This window comes from Crotalus tigris, unplaced genomic scaffold (assembly GCF_016545835.1).
Source record: "Crotalus tigris isolate CLP2741 ecotype Arizona unplaced genomic scaffold, ASM1654583v1 scf7180000024339.11422700, whole genome shotgun sequence".
Classification (NCBI taxonomy): Eukaryota; Metazoa; Chordata; class Lepidosauria; order Squamata; family Viperidae; genus Crotalus; species Crotalus tigris.
This window is the reverse complement of record NW_024100509.1, coordinates 2,697,708-2,719,266: the sequence shown is the minus strand read 5'-3', so window position 1 is coordinate 2,719,266 and position 21,559 is coordinate 2,697,708. Positions and strand designations below refer to the sequence as shown.

General features: G+C 34.9%; 1 protein-coding gene across 4 annotated transcripts in view; it reads right to left on the bottom strand.

The window, feature by feature from the left end:
- Nucleotides 1–21,559, bottom strand: part of AFAP1 (actin filament associated protein 1) — a 54,124-nt gene that overhangs the window by 20,088 nt on the left and 12,477 nt on the right. For all 4 annotated transcript variants that reach the window (XM_039325929.1, XM_039325932.1, XM_039325931.1 and 1 more), the window contains exons 4-9: nucleotides 19,182–19,290; nucleotides 16,830–17,041; nucleotides 15,308–15,487; nucleotides 10,429–10,518; nucleotides 7,622–7,706; nucleotides 1,029–1,178 (exon numbers count right to left, since the gene is read on the bottom strand). In XM_039325929.1, coding sequence (XP_039181863.1) covers nucleotides 1,029–1,178; nucleotides 7,622–7,706; nucleotides 10,429–10,518; nucleotides 15,308–15,487; nucleotides 16,830–17,041; nucleotides 19,182–19,290 — 826 coding nt within the window. The remainder of the gene's footprint in view (nucleotides 1–1,028; nucleotides 1,179–7,621; nucleotides 7,707–10,428; nucleotides 10,519–15,307; nucleotides 15,488–16,829; nucleotides 17,042–19,181; nucleotides 19,291–21,559) is intronic.

Here is a 21,559-nt window from a genome sequence, read left to right as displayed (position 1 = left end):
AACGTTTTCTAATGTGTATTCACAATTTATTGTCAGGCCAGGCCCACACAAGGATCAATTAAACTGATCTAATGCTCAAGTCTATGTATAGGAATTATCTCAGCTAACAGTCAACACCTGGTTAAGAGTTAAGATACATAGCAACGATTGTCTTACACATTTTAATGATGAGAACATGAATTATCTCTCTACCACATAGAGGAAAAAATTTAATTTTCAGAATTTTCTTCTCTTTACTTTTAAAATAGTAGATTAGAAATCCTATTAGTTACTGTATTGCTAATGCAAAAGAAACTTATTATGGAAGGATTTACCAGGTAGTCCTCGACTTATGATCATAACTGATTCCCTAAGGATGAGCTCCAGCACAAGTCTGAAAGCTCGGAAGACTAAAACCTCTGGTCCTGGTGACTGACCTGATCTAGGAGATAGGTGAAACTATAACAGAAAAAATGGAGAAAACTGAAAGCCATGGGAGTTAGTTGCCAACTGGGGTGGTGAAAATCAGAATCAGAGATGCTTAAAACAGTGTTTGCACAGATACACGATACTGCATTATCCTGAATCATAAAATTGTTCAGATCATTTGGAGTGTGTGTCTGTGTGTGTGTGTGGTGGGGAGGGGTAGGTTAAAGGGAGTGTGAGATCAATAAAGTGGAAACATTGGCAATGTTAACCTGAGGAGTGAGAGTCGCTAGGAAACGACTACTTGTTTATCACTGAGGTATTGGCATGTGGATAAATATCCTCCAGACAGTAACTGGAGCCATTAGGCATAGTTTAAATAGTTCAGATTAAAAAACGGAAAACCAGGTAATTTGAATGGAATTCTTTAGTGGACTACAGTGTTTAAAGCATTCTGACAACATATTTGTATAGTGAAAACTTTTAGAAGAACAAAGTAATTTGTATGGAGACCGGGAACAAGAAAAATCCGGTTTTGAAAAGTGGCAATTTTTTTTAGAAATGAAATCAACATTTTCCACCAATAAAGTTGTTTCTATAAGTGATCATAAGAAGTCACTTACCACATGTTGGTATATCTTCTTCAGCAGATGAGGTCTGTTCATCAGTAGATGGCTTTTTTTTCCCCAGCCCAATTATCTTTGTTATCTTCTTTCCTGTTACTTTAGGTACAGTGGCTTTGGAGTCCACCTTTGAGCTCTTTTTCCTCTTTACTATCAACCAAACACATACACACAGACAGCTAAGATTCTACGATTTTAAAAGAAACTTTTATCAAATACTGAAATTATGGCACCCCAAAAAATATTTCACCTCAGAAGCAGCTGAGTTGCCGTTACTGAAAATCAATTCAGAACCCCAAATGAGATTCATAGTCTCATTCATGACAAATCATTGAGGTGGCATGTCACTTTTTTAAAAAAACTAGTTTAAACTTGACTTCTTAGTTTGGATGTCACTTTTAGAATCTGGTATAAGGATACTACATTATCCCAACACCTGTTTTTTAAACAGCAACAAGCAGTAAAAGTGCCAAATGGCTTGTGGCAGTGCAATGCTTGTTCTTCATTTAATGCAGACATAGAACAGTTCTATTTTACACTATAGCTCTTCAACAATGCTGAAGAATTGCAGGACATAAAATTAAAGGTAGGTTCCCTACATGTAATATACCAGTATCCTTCTTTGTGAACGAACTTGGTCTCTACTTACTTATATCTTCAAGCAGCAAATATTTCCAGTTTTAATTAAAAGTGATGTGTTGATTTTCCTACTGTATATCTCCTGTTTGCAATTTGCTTAAAGTGCTTAATTTAATTGAGTCTTTCAATCTTTGTGTATTACCATATCTACTCTCAGTTGATCATGGCTAAAAAATTAAATATGAATGTATGTGCTCTTATAATAGACTTTTAATCATTTGCATGACTCATTTTGTTGTTTGATGGAGGTCTATCTATCTATCTATCTATCTATCTATCTATCTATCTATCTATCTATCTCTATGATTATTTACACAATGAATCAAGGCTATCTCCAGGCACTATTCTTTTTTATTTTTATATAAATATGGTAATTACTTATTGGCAAGAGCCTGGCAAATAAACAACTAGCTAATCTGTTTTACATAGATGATACCTCTGTTCTGTCACTAACTCAAGTTTTTCTTAGAAAAGATTTTTAAGACCCTCACCCAACTCTGAAAAGAAAAAAACAGCTGGTTATAAATAACTAACATTCAAAATTGATTGTCTTCTCCAACAACACTAAACTTCACAGATGCTACATAGGTAGGCAAACCACAAAACATGTAAAATACTTTAAATATCTGAGTGTTTTTCCAATACCTAGAAAGCAAATAGCCCATGATAACTGTGCTTCTTCCTCAATCTAAAAGAATACAGCAGCCATTTAAGATTTCATCAGTTGGTATAGGAACTTTATCCCAGACATTACAGTATTATTTGTTCCCAAAATAGTTATGTAACATCTATATATGGCATAACTATAATTTTTTTGCCAATTTTGGTCCATGCAAAAAAGCAGTCAGATTTTTTAAGGTTCTTTACTCCTGACACCTTGATGTACCTTGAATTACCCTTGAGACTAGAGGATTGTTTTTTTTAAGAAGCTGACTCTGTAAAGCAATTTTATTAGCTTACTTAAGGCTTATCTTGACTCCAATTGAGTTGGTTTCATTAATAACATCTGATAGATTTCTATCTACTTGGTGGAAAACATTGCAAGAAAATTATTGCCCTCCACTTTTGTTATTTTCAGTTGTTAAAAAAGGTAGGAATTATTAAGAAATCTTTTGAAGATCTAGAATATTAAAAAGGGAACAAACTGCAAGAATTTACTAGTACTTCACTGTTTCCCAGAGACACTTTTCTGTGCTAGGTATTTACCATAGTTTGTTTCAGTTCCCTCCTCTTGGCAACTTTTGGAGGTACAATGGATATAAAAAGTTTATATCCTATTAAAATGCCAGGTTTTTCAAGTGTAAAAAAACCAGTCCAAGATAAATTATTTCACCTTTAATATATCATATAAGCTGTACAATACAACAGAACTGAACAATCAATTGAAATCATTTGAGGGGAAAAATAATTGCATAAGTGTGCATACCCTCTTATAAGTAGGGTTGTAGCTGTGATCAAAATTAAGCAATCACATTCAAACTGATGTTAAATAGTAGTCACTACATACCTGCCAACAATTAAAGCTACTCTCATCAAGTCCATATAAAGTTCAGCTATTCTAGTAGGATTTTTCTGACATTTATTCAGTTGCCACTTACAGCAAAAGCCATGGCCTGCAATGAACGTACAAAGCATCAAAGGTATCTCATTATTAGAAGAGATCAGTCTGAAGGGTCCAAAATTTTATCCAAGTATTGGATATACCGTGGAATACAGTGAAGATGGTCATCAACAAGTGGAGAAAATATGGCACAACAATGACATTACCAAGAACTGGATGTCTCTCCAAAGTTAATGAAAAAACAAGAAGAAAACTGGTTCAAGAGACTTCCAAGACGCCTGTAGCAACATTAAAGAAGCTTCAGGAATTTCTGGCAAGTTTTGGTCATGTACTATATGTGACAACAATTTCCCATATTCTTTATATGTCTGGGCTGTAAGGTTGGGTGACAAGATGGAAGCCTTTTCTGACAAAGAAAAACCCAAGCCCAGCTACAGTTTTGCAAAAGCCTATATGGGGTCTGACAAAAAGCATGAGAAAAAATTATTTTGGTCTGATGAGACCAAGGTTGAACTTTTTGGCCATAATTCCCAAAAATATGTTTGGCACAAAAACAACACTGAGTCGCAAAAAGTACACCATACCCAATATGAAGTATGGTGGTGGCAGCATTATGCTTTGGCTTTGCATTTCTTCAGCTGGAAATGGGGCTTTAGTCAAAGTGTAGAGAATTATGAACAGTTCCAAATATCAGTCGATTTTGGCCCAAACCTTCAAGTCTCTGCTAAAATGCGGAAGGTGTAGAGGAATTTCACCTTTCAACATGACAACAACCTAAAGCATACCTTCAAATCAAGAAAAGAATGGCTTCACCAGAAGAAGATCAAAGTTTTGGAACGGCACAGGCAAAGCCTGAACCTGAATCCAGTTGAATCTGTGGGGTAACCTGAAGTGAACCTTGCAATCTGACAGATTTGGAGCATTTTTGCAAGGAAAAGTAGGCAAAAATTTCCAAGATGTGCCATGCTGCAGGCTTTCCCCCAAAAAGTCTGAATGCTCTTATATAAAATCAAAATGTTTTTCAACAAGTTTTAGTTTAAGGGTGTACATGCTTATGCAAACAATTTATTGTTAAATTTTTATTGTTATTTCCCCCCTAAAATATTTCAGTTTGTTTTTAATTGAATTATACAGCTTATACATTATATTAAAGATGGAAAGCATTTGAAGTGATTTATCTTGGTCTGATTATTTTACATCTCAAAAACCTGGCATTTTAACAGGAGTACGTAGACTTTTTATGTCCACTGTAGATATAGTAACATTCAGATCCCTCAAAATTATGCCAATGTAATGGAAGGAAGGTTGAGTTAGAGGGGCCTACTCTATAACCATATAAGCATTATTCTGATGTTCTAACATGATTAATTCTGCCTGTATTGAAAAAAAATGATGTTATCCTGAGGAATTTTATAAAAACTATTTATTGGCAGACAGAGTTCCCTGAAGTGATATAGACAGACAGCTGCTAAATTCTGCTTTTTGGCAATGAGTATTTATTGAATCAATGCATCTTAATTAGAATTTAAATAGACTATTTTATTGGGCGAAGTTGAAATCATGACTTTTTATACTTTTTTTATTCTTTGCAACTATGGTTGTATACTGAGAAATGGTAAAAAAAGGACCCAGGGTTGTTGGGGACAATATGCTGACTCTGTAAACCACTTAGAGAGGGCTGTAAAGCACTATGAAGCGGTATATAAGTTTAAGTGCTATTGCTATTCTGGTCTAAGATTGTAATAAAACTTACTTTCTTATATTTGACATTATTTCATGTAAAAAATGAAAAAGAATACAATAATTGGCAATGTAAGCTTATGTCCCATGCCCATGTTTATTGGAATAATAAAAATATGTCAAATGCCAGGATTTTTTGAAAGAAGGGCATAAACATATTGTATAAACTCAGGTAAATAAGTTACTTATAAAAGTAACTCCAAGTCAGATTTTAAAAACATGCAAAGGCAACAGCATTAGAACTTATTATGCAGACAATGTTGTCAGGGCACTTATAAATGTGGATAAAGATTGGAAATCATGTGAAAAAATCATGTGCAACCCAAATCTCATTATTTTACATTTATTACCTTCTAAAAATGGCACCCTCCCAAAATGTGCTAGAAAAGATGTGATATAGATCAGAGGTCCCCAACCTTTTGGACACCAGGGACCGGTTATGTGGAGAGAGGTTTTTCTGCAGACTGGAGGGGGCGTGGTTTTGTGTGCTGCCTGCGTCCCACGGATGGGGCTTTGCTTGTCTGTGCGGACCGGTTGTTGGCATGTCACGGCCCAGTACCGGTCCATGGACCGGGGGTTGGGGACCCCTGATATAGACAACCTACTTGAAATTAATGAAACCATCTTACTCTAGACCTTCAGAAAAGCAGAATCACAGGGCTAACTGTTACTAACTGGAGTGGTTATGTTGCCCTTCATTGCAACTATACTTCTACTCAATACAGTCTTTCCCAACTGTGAAAAAAAAAGACTGTCCAGACAAAAAGTATAGTTTCTAACCTGTGCTTATACTGCATAAATTGCTTAAGAGTTTACTGCAGCTTCATGCCAGTTTCACTATAGGAGGCCAGGATCTTCCTTTCTAGTTTTAAGGATGTTCTGGGCAAAGTGTCTCAGGGAAAAGCAGTACTGGGAGTTCCAACTGTCTTGAGATTATAATTTTCCAAACAAAGTTAGATAACGTCAGGAAGATACCTTTCAAGTCTTCTAGCCATATCCCAGACAACATGAGGTCTGGGAATTGTGAGATTTTTTTTAAAAAAAAATAATTTAATCCAGCTTCTGGTATTATTTGTGGTGCTAGGCAATCATTGAGCTTAGCAGTAATGGAAGATACTGTTGATAAAATTCATGAATTTCTTTCTTGGAAATTCTGTTAATGGCCCATCTCAGAGGATGGAGTATTTTCAAAAATGTCATGATGATGTTGTGACTGTGTGATTGAAGCCCACCTTTTTTCTACATTTTCTAGATTAAGTTAGGTAAATGCAAAATTTGCACACACATTTAACCTAACAAATATTAATAGCTTATAACAATTTGACTTTCTGCACATTTGTACTTGATAGTCTTAATTTCATCAACTTCGCATCTTCTCTTAAAGTCCATTTTGGTTTAGAAATGAAAGAGCAAAAGGCTCAATAGTATATTGAATGATTTGGAGGCAAAGCTGGCTGTCCAACTGGCTATTTCATAAGACATCTATAAATTGACCAAACTTAAAGCAATTATATTCTCAATATAGAGTGTCCATTCAGAGCACCACCTGGGCAATCCTTGTAATATGTTTTGTTTTGCATAACAGAGTCTACTTGAATTCCAAAGCATTACTTTTTTATTATTCAACAAAATACTCAGAAACTGAAAATTGATCCCAGCCTTATGGTCTTTTATGGCTCAAAAAACTACTCAGAACTGAATTCTGAGCCTCTTGATCTTGCTGGCAATGTTGACTGCTGCTATTAGGGATAATGATAACATCAGGAAGTCTATAGTATCCAATCCCTATCATCCTTCAATAAAGCATTAATTAAATCACAAATTTGTTGTGGTAAAGGGTACTCATGAGCATCCTAATTCCACTTTTAATTACTTGCAGGGAATTCTCTCTCATATATGAATTGTGGGTTTTTAGACTGGTTGGGAACTTTGAGTTTTTAAAAGAAAGCTGCTAATGAAGTACTTTAAGACAATATAATCAATTAAGTGTCTTTTAAATCTTTGGATTAACTTTGTAATTAGCTTCATTTTTTCTTTTCTTTTCTAAATTTTTTTATCTTCTCATATTTGTGATTTCCTTTCATGTACCACTATTTAAGAAGTTGACACTTTAAATTAATCCTTTCTAATTTCCATTTTTTCACCCTATTTTTTTTTAATGTCATTAAAAACAGTTAAGCTTCTATTCATTATTCATACTCTCACCACAATTAAAAGGTCAAGACTATACCTATTAGTGTTCTAAGAAGTGCTAAGCAGCTTGATGTTTTTCCTTTTTTCCCCTTCCTATAATGTTTTCCCGCAAGTATAGGGTCCAGTTTTTTTCAGATCAACTGAATGTTGATTTTTCATGTTTTCATTTCCTTCTAAATTTCTGGTGAAGTCTAGAAAATTAAAAGTTAATTAAGAAAATTAAATTTAAATTATATTTTTTAAAAAATGTCTTCATTTTTTAAAAGTATCCTTAGGTCTGCCTACTATCTTGATACAACCATTACTATTCCCATTGACAATAAGAGGTTTTACATTCAGGGAACTGACCTTTCATTTCCTTCTAGGGCTATGCCTATGAAAATGTATTATTGACATTTTCTCAGCATACAATGCTTGTGAATATTGTGATTTGACTTGAGCGCTATTAGCAGCATCTTACCATGTTCTTTCCCATTACAAACATTGGTTATGCCATTTTCTACCACACCTTCTCCATCAGAACTTGGTCTTTCTAAGGACAGTTTCTGGATGGAAAAAGAATTATTAATGTAGTTACAGTGGAAATAATCTGTCGTGAATCAAATGACAAAACATTATCTACCATGAGGCAAACACAACATATCCAAGAATTATTTTTGTCAGGAATAATGTTTTTTACCATTCAAGTGTTTCATCTTATGCTCAACATAAAACTGATATACACAATGTTCACAGGGAATAATGTGTGAATATTGTAATCACTTCTTGGCATTCTGCTACCATTGTAACTTTAAAGGCTTTTTTACTGTAACATTAAGTAAACTCCCCATTTAACTGACTAAAGAAATATCTATTAAATGAGATCATCTATTAAATTCAAACTGAATTTTAAGCATGTGTAAAAGAGCAAAAACAATTTTGTACATGAACATGCAGCATATGTACAATTTGTCTGTAATATCTAAAGTATGCTAAAGAAAATGGCAGATTTATTTTATGCATTTATAATACTATATGTAACAATAGCAATTTATTTACAAAGTAAATAAAAAGCTGTTTCTCCAACTAGCCTCTATTTCATTCCACTCAGTACAGAAATGCACACAGGTATTCCTTCACTTACAACCATTTGTTTAGTGACCACTCATTGGCACTGAGGAAATTTACGACTGTTGGTCACATGATCCAAATTTGGGCGCTTGGTAGCTGGCATGTATTTATGACAGTTGTACTGTCCTAGCCAGCTTTTGACAAGTGAAGTCGAAAGGGAAGCCTGATTCGCTTAACAACCACATGATTCACTTAACAACTGCAGTGATTCATTTAACAACTGAGTCAAAAAGGTTGTAAAATAGGACAAAACTCACAGCTGCCTTGCTTAGGAACAGAAATTTTGGGCTCAATTGTGGTTGTAAGTCAAGGACTACCAGTACATCCTTTTTTGTTTTAAAATGGTTTAATCATCTATTTCTTTATTCAAGAAAAAATTAGCTTTCCTTCACTGTACTCAATTTCAAATAATGTTTGATTAATGGAGCTGCCTGTTCTTAAAATACTTGCATTCACAAATAGGCAGAGATCCCTTTGGCAAACATTAGGCCAGAAATAACCATCACAGTAGCAGCTTAAAAAATGTCTTTTATTTTTGTTTAATTCTTTTTTTAAAAGAAATGTTTCTTCTGATCATGGTAATATGAAAACATGTTTTTAAAAATTAACCAGCTTATATAAGGGGAATGGTATATAGTGGAGTAATAGGTTTGCATTATTTTAATCTATATTTTGATTACATAGTTGTGGTTACCATCATTTTTTTTAGCATCCCCACACGCACTCCTGTAAATAGGCATATAGTAAAAAGAAAGTAATAATAATAGAGAAAAGTAAGCATGCTAAACTTAAATATTTTATTAGTTTTATTTTCTTCTTTTATTGTTTTTAATCCCCCAGAAAATGTTAGTTATTGAGTGGATTAGAAATTTAAAAAAATCATCAGCACCATCAGCATCATCATCATCCCTTGTGGTTTTAAAATATAAGTGCTGTGGAAATAGAGGGTAGCCTTCAAGGGCATAGGGAACATCTGCTACCATGGCAATGGTCAGATAAGTGAGCCTAGATCAAGCAAGTGCAAAAATGCCTCAGGCAGCCTCTCTCCTTAAGTTAAAGGGGGGGGGGGAGGAAGTTCAGAATTGCAAAATTCTGTACCTAAAGCTGTTCTGATAAAAGTAGCTTTAGGTCTGCCCTGTATTTCTATGTATTTCTTAAACTGATCTACCTTATACAGCTGACAGTAAGTGCCTGTGAATATTTAAGACATTCCTAAGAGAGAGCAGAATTTCAATAACATTTAAAAATAATTAAATAAAAGAAAACCTCTGAGACAAGACAAGCCTCACAGGTGTCCTTGCAATTCTTACTATTCCAGATAACTCTCCAAAGTCTGTAACTTAGACATCTTCATCCCCACTTTTATTTTACAAGAAACAGCAATGGCATGGGCAACTTTTTTCCAATGTAAATACATCATAGTGTATAATTTTAATTTTCAGCAGTACTGTATTTTCCATATCCCATACTACCACAATCAATCTACCCTGTACTTTATGCTCTGACACACAGCATAAGGACATTTGTTATTTAGATTTCGTCCACAAATAAACGTATCATATATTATTTTTTTGATATAAGCCAACCAAAAATGTAAAGAGATCAAATACACTAAACCTGTTTTTGAAGAAAAAGCATTTATTGCTATCTCTATAATATAGAATAGGGAAATTATACATAGGCACAGAAATTAGCAACATTGATAAATCTTGATTTCTAATAGTGACAATGAAATTTAGCATTTTACTTTAAATGTTATAGAAACTAGTGACATTTGATTCTTTAGCCAGGTCGGCACATCACTTGATCCTACAGCTCATACTTTATTAAGCCATGGTGTATATATAATCTGAGGAGACACCACAGTATAATGTATATTTATGGGCTACACCATAACTTCTAGTTTGTATTTAGTTTACAATCTTGCCTTACTTACATATTAAAATAAACAAACCACCACCCCAACTTCACTCCTGCTAAATTTGTTTGGGAACCTCACATGGACAGAAGACTAAAGCAAAGATGAATGGGCTGCATGAACCAGCACACTACTGTCCATCTCCTTGGAGAATTAATAATTCAGGATTCCTGGTTCATAATGATTTCTGAACAACCTGAAACCATCATATTGTATTTTGTTGTTTCAAATTTAATTACCTTTTCAAGATCAGTCTTATATACAGAATTAGATGATGGTCCATCTGAATCTACTGTGCTAACGTAGGTGCTGCAAACTTCCTTTATTACCTTTAAAGAATAGAAAAATATGTTCATTGGTATCATGCTTAAAACTTAAAAAAACTCACAAAAGCTTATACTGAAAGGAAATGATGATATTAAAAAAATGAATGACCAGTTATAATCTTGATAGTTAGAGAATGAGAATTTGCTAGGGTATCTGCCATTTACTCAGTTAGCATTTTATGCCTGACATGAAGGAGGCATTAAAGCTACAGATAAAAAGTTCAATTCCATATCTGAGGCTTTTCATTCTGGACAGAGGAATGCTTATGTCTTATGGCCGTAGTTGTCCTTCTGTTTCTTATTAGATTTAATAGTCAATTGTCATTAGATTTAGATTTTAATTAGATTTAACATTCCTTCTTGTCATCCAGTTCTTCCCCTTTTATGTACATATGCACCTAGAAAATTGCTAGACAGCTTAAATTCAAATTGAACTTTTCAACTCAAGTTTAAACTGAAAAGAGGTATAATAGCTGTTTTTAAAAATTCAATTATTTTATCTTATTTACTCTTAGTATTTTAATTTTATGAACTTACTTTGTCTATTTATGTTTTCTTTTTATCAACATGTACAGGTAGTCCTTAACTTACGATCACAATTGAGCCCCAAATTTCCATTTTGCCCCATTTTACAACTTTTCTTGCCCCAGTTCTTAAGTGAATCACTGCAGTTGTTAAGGTAGTAACATGGTTGTTAAGTGAATATGGCTTCCCCACTGACTTTGCTTGTCAGAAGGTAGCAAAAGGGGATCACATGAACTGGGACACTGCAGCAATCATAAAAATGAGTCAGTTGTCAAGCATCTGAATTTTGATCATGCGGATACTGTAATGGTCATAAGTTTGAAAAACCATCTTAAGTTACTTTTTTCAGTGCTGTTGAAAGTTCAAACGGTCATCAAACAAATTGTTGTAGGTTGAGGATAACCTGTATAAACATTACACACATACAATCACACTCACATACACACATCAAGTAACAATACAATGGAGCTTCAATATCAAATATTTATTTATTTGTTTGCTTAAATTTATTTGCCACCCCATCCTGCTATGGGGCTCTATCTGGGCGGCTTACAACAGTAAAACCGAAAAATAATGATTAAAAAATGTAAAAACAACAATAGCAAAGCAATGAAACAATAAAAATAAACAATGGAAGTTACATTACTATAAATTAAAAGATGGGCAAATTAACTTAAAAATAACTTAGCTTAACACTTGAAACATTTATTAAATAACAAATACATCTATGTAGGTCACAGTGTGTTCTTCTTTTATCCCTTCCTTTTCAATGTTAAATTTAACTTCGTCTGAAATAAATCCTGTTATAATCAATGTTATACTGCTTCTAACACTGTTATCCTAAATTGTAATGAATATGGATAGAATTTTTATTTTCTTCTTTACATATAATATTGTATGGTTTGAAAATAAAGGAATACCAAGAATTTAATTTTACTATAAAAATATCGTTGTATTGAAAAAAAAAGAGAAAGAGATGGCATATTTCTTGTTATTTTTACTTGCAACTGATCTTATTGATGGACTGAACCACTTCCTCTCGTACAATAAGATGCTGCTGTACAGGTTAGTTCTTGCTTAACAACTCTATTTGGAACCAGCATTTCCACCTATCCATTTTTGCTTAACTTCCATAGTTTCATATAACCACTATTTAATGAATGTAGCAAATCTTAGCACAAAACTCTGCCACAATGAGAGTTCTTTATAGGTAACAGCAGCAAGGAGTTACTTCAGCCAAAATTCTTTGGGTCTACCAGAGACATTGACTGAAAGGCAGTAAATTCTTGTAACACAAACAATATAACACCAGGCAATGCTATCCCCACCTCCCCTCCATTGACTGCACAAACACTCTGAATAAGAGAGGCAGTGGAATCTGCTTTCAAATAAAGCTGATGGTAGTGGTTAAAGAGAAAACCTTTACCCTTCTCCTCAAAAGCATAATGAGATTAGTTAATCTTCCAACATGTGCCTATCATTCTTACAATGTTTCAAAATTCTTTTGAAAACTGCTATCATGCACTCCCTGTGGGAATTCTGTAAGCAGTACTAATTCTGGGACAAACTGTAAGCAAAATGATTCCTCTTCCAGGTCCTCTTCTGAGATATTTGAAAATTGTTCTGTAGGACAAGAATGCATGTTCCAAGAGATTTGCTTTTCAGGCCTGGAATAAAATATGCTTAAGCAGAACAATATGCTTACCCCCAATTTCTAGATTACAGCTCTTGGACTATTAGTAAGATAAAATGTATAATTCCTACAATACCAAAATATTTCTTTTATTACAGAATATGACAGAAACAAAATTTAAGTTGCTTCTTCCTGTTTTTCCTTCATCAAAAAATCCTAACCTGCTTATTCTCCCCCTTCCATACCATAAGCTAAAGAAAATGCTGTTGCTTTAATATATTAAACAGCATATCTATATGGATTTTTCTTTAAAAAATGTATGTGATTTGTATTTCAATTTAAGTATCCCTTTTAGCTGTGCAAGTATTTCTGTATTCTGTATTTTTGCTTCTGCCTCTTCAGTGACCCTTAGGATATTGCTCATGTTTTCAGTATCTGTTCATCCCAGAGGCAATTAGTTTTGGCTACAAAAGACACAGATGTCAGAGAGAGGACAAAGAGAATAATTTGGCCGTGAGCTGTGCCTATGAAATCATGCATTCTTTCAAAAGATAGATGTCATGGTTCCAGCAAGACAGAACCCAGGCCCTCACTGTTATCAGGACAGCTGTTTCCATCCCAAACTGTTTGCTACAAAATTAGGAACTAGGGATGTTTTAACAGAGTAAGGAGAGATATGTGTCTGCTGCCAGTCTACCCTTCTGTTCAGTCCCCAAAGGGAAGATTAAGAGTTTTGCAAACTGTCAAATTAAATGCAAGAATAAAAACATTAATATTCTAAAAGTAGTATTAATCTAGCTCTATGGCACTAGTTTCCTACCTAATCCCAAGTCCCAATTTGAGCTTCAAATGCCTCTAGAGCAGTGTTTCTCAACCTTGGCCATTTTAAGGCATGTGGACTTCAACTCCCAGAATTCCACAGCCAGCAATGCTGGCTGTGGAATTCTGGGAGTTGAAGTCCACATGCCTTAAAATGGTCAAGGTTGAGAAACACTGCTATAGAGCTTGAATTCTACAGAACTTTGTGGTTACCTTTTCAGGATATTGTATTATTATCCTTAAGTATGATTTAAGTTTTTTGGTTTTTTTTACTACTGTGCAGCCTAAAGGCACCAAAAGGGAATCTCTAAGTTGCTTCACTCAAAAGTTATGAATTTTTTTTCTCTGTTCTGGAGAGGTTTGGGTTTAGAATATTTTCTAGATGAATCTTATTTGGATTGATTTCTAAAAGCTGAATTAAGGCAGAATAATTTAATTCTGTAGTGGGTTGTTTTTTCCTGTACGTTTATTTTCTTCCCAATAATACTAATTGGCAATCAATCAAAATAAATAAATAATATGTTGGGGTGAAAAAGATTTGTTCTGGGTATTAACTTCTTTTATGAAAAGATCTTTGATATCTGCATGCAAGTTTCCTATTGTGCTTTTTCATAAACTCTGCAAGGCACATAAGTGCAGACAGTTATAGATAAGCACAATCTTGTTTTTTTTTTCTTTGTTAAATCTGTACAGTATCTCATATGAAATATATCTTATATGAAAAAGAATCTATTAAATTTTGGAAATATAGCTCCTGAAAATATTGCCTGTCTCTCTTCTTGTTCCCAGGTCTAAGGTACAGGGGTCTGAAGATGAGCAGAAAAAAACATGAACATAGGACCAGTAAGTATCAAGGCATTATCAGTATACCACAAAGATTTTTGCAGATGAGAGGGAAAAGCCTAAGACTACTATTTCTCTAAAGATGAAAGTGTTAAAGAGAAGGTCAGCTGTGCCTCAATCCCTGGCTAGAGAAAAAGCAACTACACGTGCTCTGAAAACCCATCCTCAGGGGGAAAATAACATGGTCCAACTGCCTATGTTCTGTATTATGAAATGAAAGAGCGTGCCAGCCATAAAAACAAAAACAAACAGATCTAAGGGCAATTGGATATTGCACCACTTTTCTCCATACAAGACTGCAAGGTTGGGTTAATTTGGATCAAAAGTAGTCAGTCCGCTGGCATCTCCCCAAAACCAGGTCTTAAAGAGTTTTAGGTTTTGTGACCTAAATTGTTGGGACAGTGCTTTAAAAGAGCAAATACCTGTAAGGAATAAATACTTTGGAGTTGAAGGTCAATTCCTTTAAAATAAGCAGATATGCAACATATGCCTAAGTACAATTTTTAAATTCAGTATTGTTTTATTTTCAAAATCTAAATTAACTGGAATTGAACAAGATATAATTGTTCTAAATTGCATCTGTAACTACCCAATAATTAATTTAAGCCACATAAATTTAAGACACATCTAGACCTGCAATTGTCAGCAAATCTATTGCTGCTTCCAAACTTTAATACTTTGCAAAAGAGAAATTGTCCTCTCCCACATTATTAGGTTATTGGAATTAAATAATCATGCTAGTGTCAGAAGGGAGCAATGTTTATTTGTCCAACCCTAATTTATTACTTAACATGTTGATTGGCTGAATTCCTATATCACTATGAGTTTAATGATGGGGTGAAATTAATATTTTACATATTTGATTTTATGCTAAGATTTCACACATTTTAAATACATTTTTATCAATCACTACTTTGTATTAAATTAATCAATGGAAGGGTGAGCAATGGAACTGATTATAACGTGACATACCTTCAGCCACTGATCTGCCTGTTCCTTGCTTTGTACAGCAAGAACTAGAGCATCCTGACCTTGGTGTGCAATTTTCAGTTCATGCTTCTTCTTTTTGCTATCTTTGGGAATATATGTAATACTGCAGTCACACAATAACAGTTCCATCTGAGGCTGTTGCTCCTTGGAACTTTTATAGCACTAGGGGCAAAAATAAGAACGTGAGAATCAAACTTCACTGAGCAAACATCAACTTCACATTAAATAAACAATTTCATTCACATCATCTTTCCATTATTCACAAATTAACAATGGCAAAAAACCCTTTGACAATAATAGTTACAATAGACGACAAAAATTGTTATTAAAAACCAGCATTAATCTCAGCTGAAATATGAATAATATTGTTGGACAATTTTCATCCAATTCCAATTTCTCCTATTTAAGGAAAAACTATGAAGAATGTGGTTACCCAGCAGCTTCCATAGACTCTCTATGAAGCAGATTATCTAGAGACCCTTCTGCCAGGATTGACATCTGGGCTTTAGTCATGCTTTTGGATGATCTCTGGCAGGGGCAGGATGTAGATAGTGCATCCATTCTGTCTTTATTTCATAGCAGTCTTCAATATCATTGACCATAGTATTTGTCTGGATCTGCTCCATAAAATGAGTTTTTTCCAGCTGGTTCGAGGACCCTATGGAGTCTGCAATATGGTTGTATTGCATGTAGGAGTTGGTCCATTCTCCCACAGTCTTATTTTATGTGGAATTGTTTGTAATGGTTATATTAGATTTGTTTTTAATTGCTTGTTTTGTTGCACACTGCCCATAGACAAGTGTGAGTTGGATGACTATGTAAATTTGATAGATAAATAAAAATGATTTCTGTCATGTTCCAGTATTATGCTTTTCCAACACTTTTTTAATGAACATGCCGACAGTATCAAGGTTCTCAATATAGAGAATTTTTTCAAGATTAATTTTTGGCAACCAATTGTCAAAAGCAGCCAGTGTCAGAAACTGACGCTGAAATAATTATATTATTCTCCCAATGTAGCACTATCCATTATTACAGTATCATTATTTAAATTATTCTAAATTGGGGCTGGATTTTGGAAAAAGGGCAAAATCAAGACTTGAATGTCTGTATGTCAAGATGCCTTCCAAGTACCAGCACTGCACAACATTCTTAAATATTCTTCAATCTAATTATTCTATATGTCTTTTTCAACCTGCCTAAATCTTCTGCAAAATTTTATCATTAGTTTTAATTCAGTCAGAATTCAAATATTGCTTGGGTCTTGGCTGCCCATGCTATTCCAGTTAAGTAATCATACTTCAGAAAAACCACAAAGATATATTGCAGAAGTTAGGTACTCGCTACCTGCTTTTTTGTGTAGGAGAACTAAGCTATAAAAAGACAAATTAAATTGTGATACTTAAGCAAATGCTCCTGAGCCATACAGATTACTTTCCAGCATAATTCTGAACTTAAATACACTGCAACTGGCATTTCAATAAAATCCATAAGGCTTAGTTACCAACAGTTTGTTTTCTTTGATCACACACAATAGTTTGGTCCACTGTCCAAATCGTTTTTTTCGTAAAAGGAAGGCACAAATTTTAGCATCCTTAACAAGGTCCATTGATGCTTCCTCAGAAGGCCATTGGTGTCTCATTTTTTTCCCTTTTCCATCTTCATCTTCTTCATCATAAGATTCATATGAACTACTCATTGCATCAGAATCATAATCTGAAGAGGCAAAAAGAGTTCTATTAAAATAAAACCTGCATATAACAGGCCAACAAAGTCACATTTGGAATTAACCAGTTGGTGCTGTATAACATTATAACAGCATAATTTAATAAAATGCACTTTTGCCTTAAAAGTTAACAGCAGGGAATTATATACTCTATAGATTTAATTCTATGGATATTTATATAAAAAAAATACTTTTACAAGCAAAATTAGCTAACTTTGGAGTCATAAATAATACCAAACCTAAAAGTGTAAATAATAAAGCAAGTGTGGCTGATCTTTCCTTATGATTGTATATTTTTATTACATGAATGATAAAATATTTAACTGGTAAAATTTTCCTTATACATAAAAAAATTAACTATATAAACCTAGAAATTGGCAACTGAAAAGTTAACTACAAGTGGTCCTTGACTTATGACTGGTTGCTTAGCAACCATTCAAAGTTATTAACAGACCCCAGAATGGAAATTACAACCCAGGTTCAAAGATCCAATAACCAGGCCTGCCCTGCAGTCACATGATTGAATTTTGGGAGCTTGGCAATCAACCTGCATTTATGGTCATTTGCAGCACCCCCTCAGTGACATGACAGCAACTTACTAAATTTTTGTAGGAAACTGCCACTTACTTCCAGTTTCCAGCAAAAATACACCCATTGCGAACATTAGGTTTGCTTAACGACAGTGGCATTTGTTTAATGATCACAATTTTGCTTAACAACCATGGTGATTCACTTAACTGCTGAAAAAACATCATAAAATCAGATCAATCCCATGATAACCTGTTTAACAACCAGTACAACTTATGATTATAATTCTGGGTTTACTTACGGTCATTAAGTCAAAGACTACTTGTAACTAACTCTCATTATTGCCTGACAAGTGGTTGTGGGAACATGCTTTCTCCTGAAAGTTACAAAAACATTTAAACAATGTTCTATATATGACTACAGTAATAAGATCTTCTCTTTCAGAAATGAAAAGTAAACTTTATGAATGCAAAGGAAATTGCAAGCAATAATATTTAAACGTCTTTCATTACAGGTTGTTACATCTTCACCCATAAAGAAAGATGCAGGGTTTTGGAGACCCTAAACTTTGCAGCCCTGGAGAGTTGGTCCAGTTATCCCCCACAAGTTAATTCTGCCACTGTGATGACAGTTCCCCAGACAAAGGAATCCAATGTTTCAGGTGCATGGCATGACGATTCTTTTTAGAGCCAGTTGGATGTAGCAATAACATACTGGATCAGGAACGGGGACATCCAGGTTTATCTCTGCCTTCAGCCTTGAAAACTCACTGAATGACTTTGGGTCAGTCACTATCACTCAGCCCAACCTCCCCTTTAAACTAGCATAAGGATAAAATAAAGGGAGACCCTGGTAAGCAACCTTAAGATTCTCAATGGAAGGTGGAATATATATCTAAACAATGAAGCTATAATAATCTATGGCTTGTAATCTCCTACTTAGATTTTTATAATGAATTGCATAGTGAATTGCCATGAAGTTACTCTAGAAATTCTTGCTTGAAGAAGTTCAGCAAAAAGTCCTGTACAGGAATCGTGGCTCTGATATTTCAGTCTTTTACTTCACTGATTTCTGCTTCAAATTCATAATACCTCCTTGACCGTCACCTGTTACCTATCTTAGACCAGCATTATCTCATCCATTCTGACTGTATTAGGAATATATTTACGAGAAGATGAGCATTATTTAGTAACAATAAAAACAGACTAAATACACAAGAAATGTGTAACAAACCAATAGTACTATTCCTGGTAAGTTCTGCAATATCTTAATGTTATTTAGAAACAGTCACAGGTTCATTAGGAGCTGGTTAAGAATACCATTTTAATAAAGTATGCTATAGTGGGAGATACTTGTGAATAGTCTTCTTTAAAGAATTACAATTGAATTTTATATTCATAAATGAAAATAATTAAACAAGAAATATACTTGCATCCCTTTAAAGCAGGGGTAGTCAACCTTGGCTCTTTTATGACTCGTGGACTTCAATTCCCAGAATTCCTGAGCCAGCTTAGCTGGCTCAGGAATTCTGGGAGTTGAAGTCCACGAGTCATAAAAGAGCCAAGGTTGACTACCCCTGCTTTAAAGGTATATTTTACTCACTGGATGTAATGTATTCAGGAGCTTTCCCTGGGCTGAGTGGCACAGCTTCTTCATAGTAACCTTCAGGAAGAGAAGAGGAAGGCAATGGAGGAGGACCATCATCTGGGGGCTAAATGGGGGGGGGGAATTAAGCAAATTCACCAATCAAAGAAAAACATTAATATAAAGAACAGTTGTTTGATCTTTTATTATTGATTTGTTATAAAACCTTCATTCTTTAATGCAATTCTACACAGCTTAACAGATATCATTCCCCAAACAATCTTTTTTCATTTTTTTTAAATGCATCAACATCAATTAAGCTGAAATGTGTTTAAAGTGTTCCACATACCATTAGATTTATTCATTCATACATTCATTCAGTTTATTAATTCAGTTAATCAATTTTTGGGCTACTGCAATTGAATGACTTTTGTCAGGTTACAATTGCAACAATAAAGCATCTACCATAAAAGTACAAGCACGCAACAATAAACCTTCCTCCAAAACCACCAAAGATTGAAGGCAAATGAGGTCCAGGCAGAAGAAGAACATCGTGGCTTCAAAATCTAAGGGACTGGTTTGGACAAAACTCAGCAGCACTTTTTCGTGCAGCTGCTGATAAAAACAGGATCGCCAACATGATCGCCAACGTCCGATAGCAGATATGGCACAAGAAGAAGAAGAAATACATTTATATTATAATGCAAACAAAACATATTGCTCCCTCATTTGTACATTAAGATTAGCATACCAAGAGCTGTTACTGTATGTGTGTTTGTGGGCGTGCACATTCTTCTGACTTATTAAAGGGCTGGGACCAAGAAAATATATGTAAAATATTTACAAATAATACCTGTTATTTCAAAATGTGAGTATATACTATCAAGGTCCACATTCATTGAGGTAATCTTTTGGGGAGGGTGTGTAATAGATAGGGATGAAATAAAAATTGGGTGCTTCAAGACTCAGAAGGGTTAAGAAACACCATTCCCTCCGGTTACATTTTTTCCCTCCTAACAGGCCTTTATCTTTTTCTCTCCTCCTCTTTTGGATTCTCTTTCTTTTTCCCTCCAAACCAGGAGTTGCATGAAGGGAAACATGTTTTGGCACACATACCATTAAGCCAGAGATCACAGGCTGCCTGTCCCTGATCTAATGGCCAGATTTTAATAGTAATTAAAAACAATAATTTTAATAATTATGATTCATTGTGGTTTTTACACGGTATCCTAGGGCAGGGCCACTTTTAGACTAAAGCCAAGTAGGCACCAGCCGAGGGTGTCAAAGCATTTCCTCTCTTTCTGAATCATTCTAAAAGCGCAAATGTCCGCGTTGCTACCACCTTCTGCTAATGAGAACTTTTGCATGCTTAGAATGAGCCCATCATTCTTTCCTGTTTGTTTGTTTTACAGTATTGGAAGAGAGCTAAAAGCCCTTTGATATATGATATACACATTATTCCTGAAAAGTAGAAAATCTGAAAATCACCTTTTTTATAATTTCATATTAACTGTTAAATGAAAGGCTGAGCGCAAAAGAATTGAGACCTTTGAACTATGGTGCTGGAGAAGACTCCTGCAAGTCCCCTGGACTGCAAGGCGATCAAACCGGTCAGTCCTAGAGGAGATCAACCCTGACTGCTCTCTAGAAGACCAGATACTGAAGTTGAAACTCAAGTACTTTGGCTACCTAATGAGAAGGAAGGACTCACTGGAGAATAGCCTAATGCTGGGAAAGATTGAGGGCAATAGAAGAATGGGACGACAGAGAATGAGGTGGCTGAATGGAGTCACTGAAGCAGTAGGCGTGAGCTTAAATGAACTCAAGAAGATAGTAGAGGACAGGAAGGCCTGGAGGAACGTTGTCCATGGGGTTGCGATGGGTTGGACACGAAACTGTTAAATACTGCAAAATATCATCAGTTATATGCTAATAATTATCAATTATAAACTAATGGAAATAAAAGGTAATTATTTTGCATCGATCTCAGATATGTCATATAGTACATAACTGCTGGGGGCGCGATGGCTCAGCGGTTAAAGAGGCTGAGCTTGTTGTGATTCCGTGCCAGCCTGTGCTCCCAACAGCTGAGTCTGAGGAATCTGAGGAGGAGATGGAGGAGGCATTAGAAGGGCCACAGGGGCAGAGGGAGGCTCTGATGAATTACAGGACTCATGGTTTGATGCAGAGCCTGGGCCCTCCAGTCGTGTTCCTGATGAAGCTCAGCTGTGTGAGGAGAATGAGTCAGACTCGGAGGACTCACACCTGATGGACATGCTAATTGATGCATGCACACGTCGTCAATTAGTGAGAGTAAATCAGCAGCAGTCAATACGGCAACTCCAGAGTAAAAGGAGAAAGCACTGAGAGGCAACGTCTTGGGACTGCTGTATAAA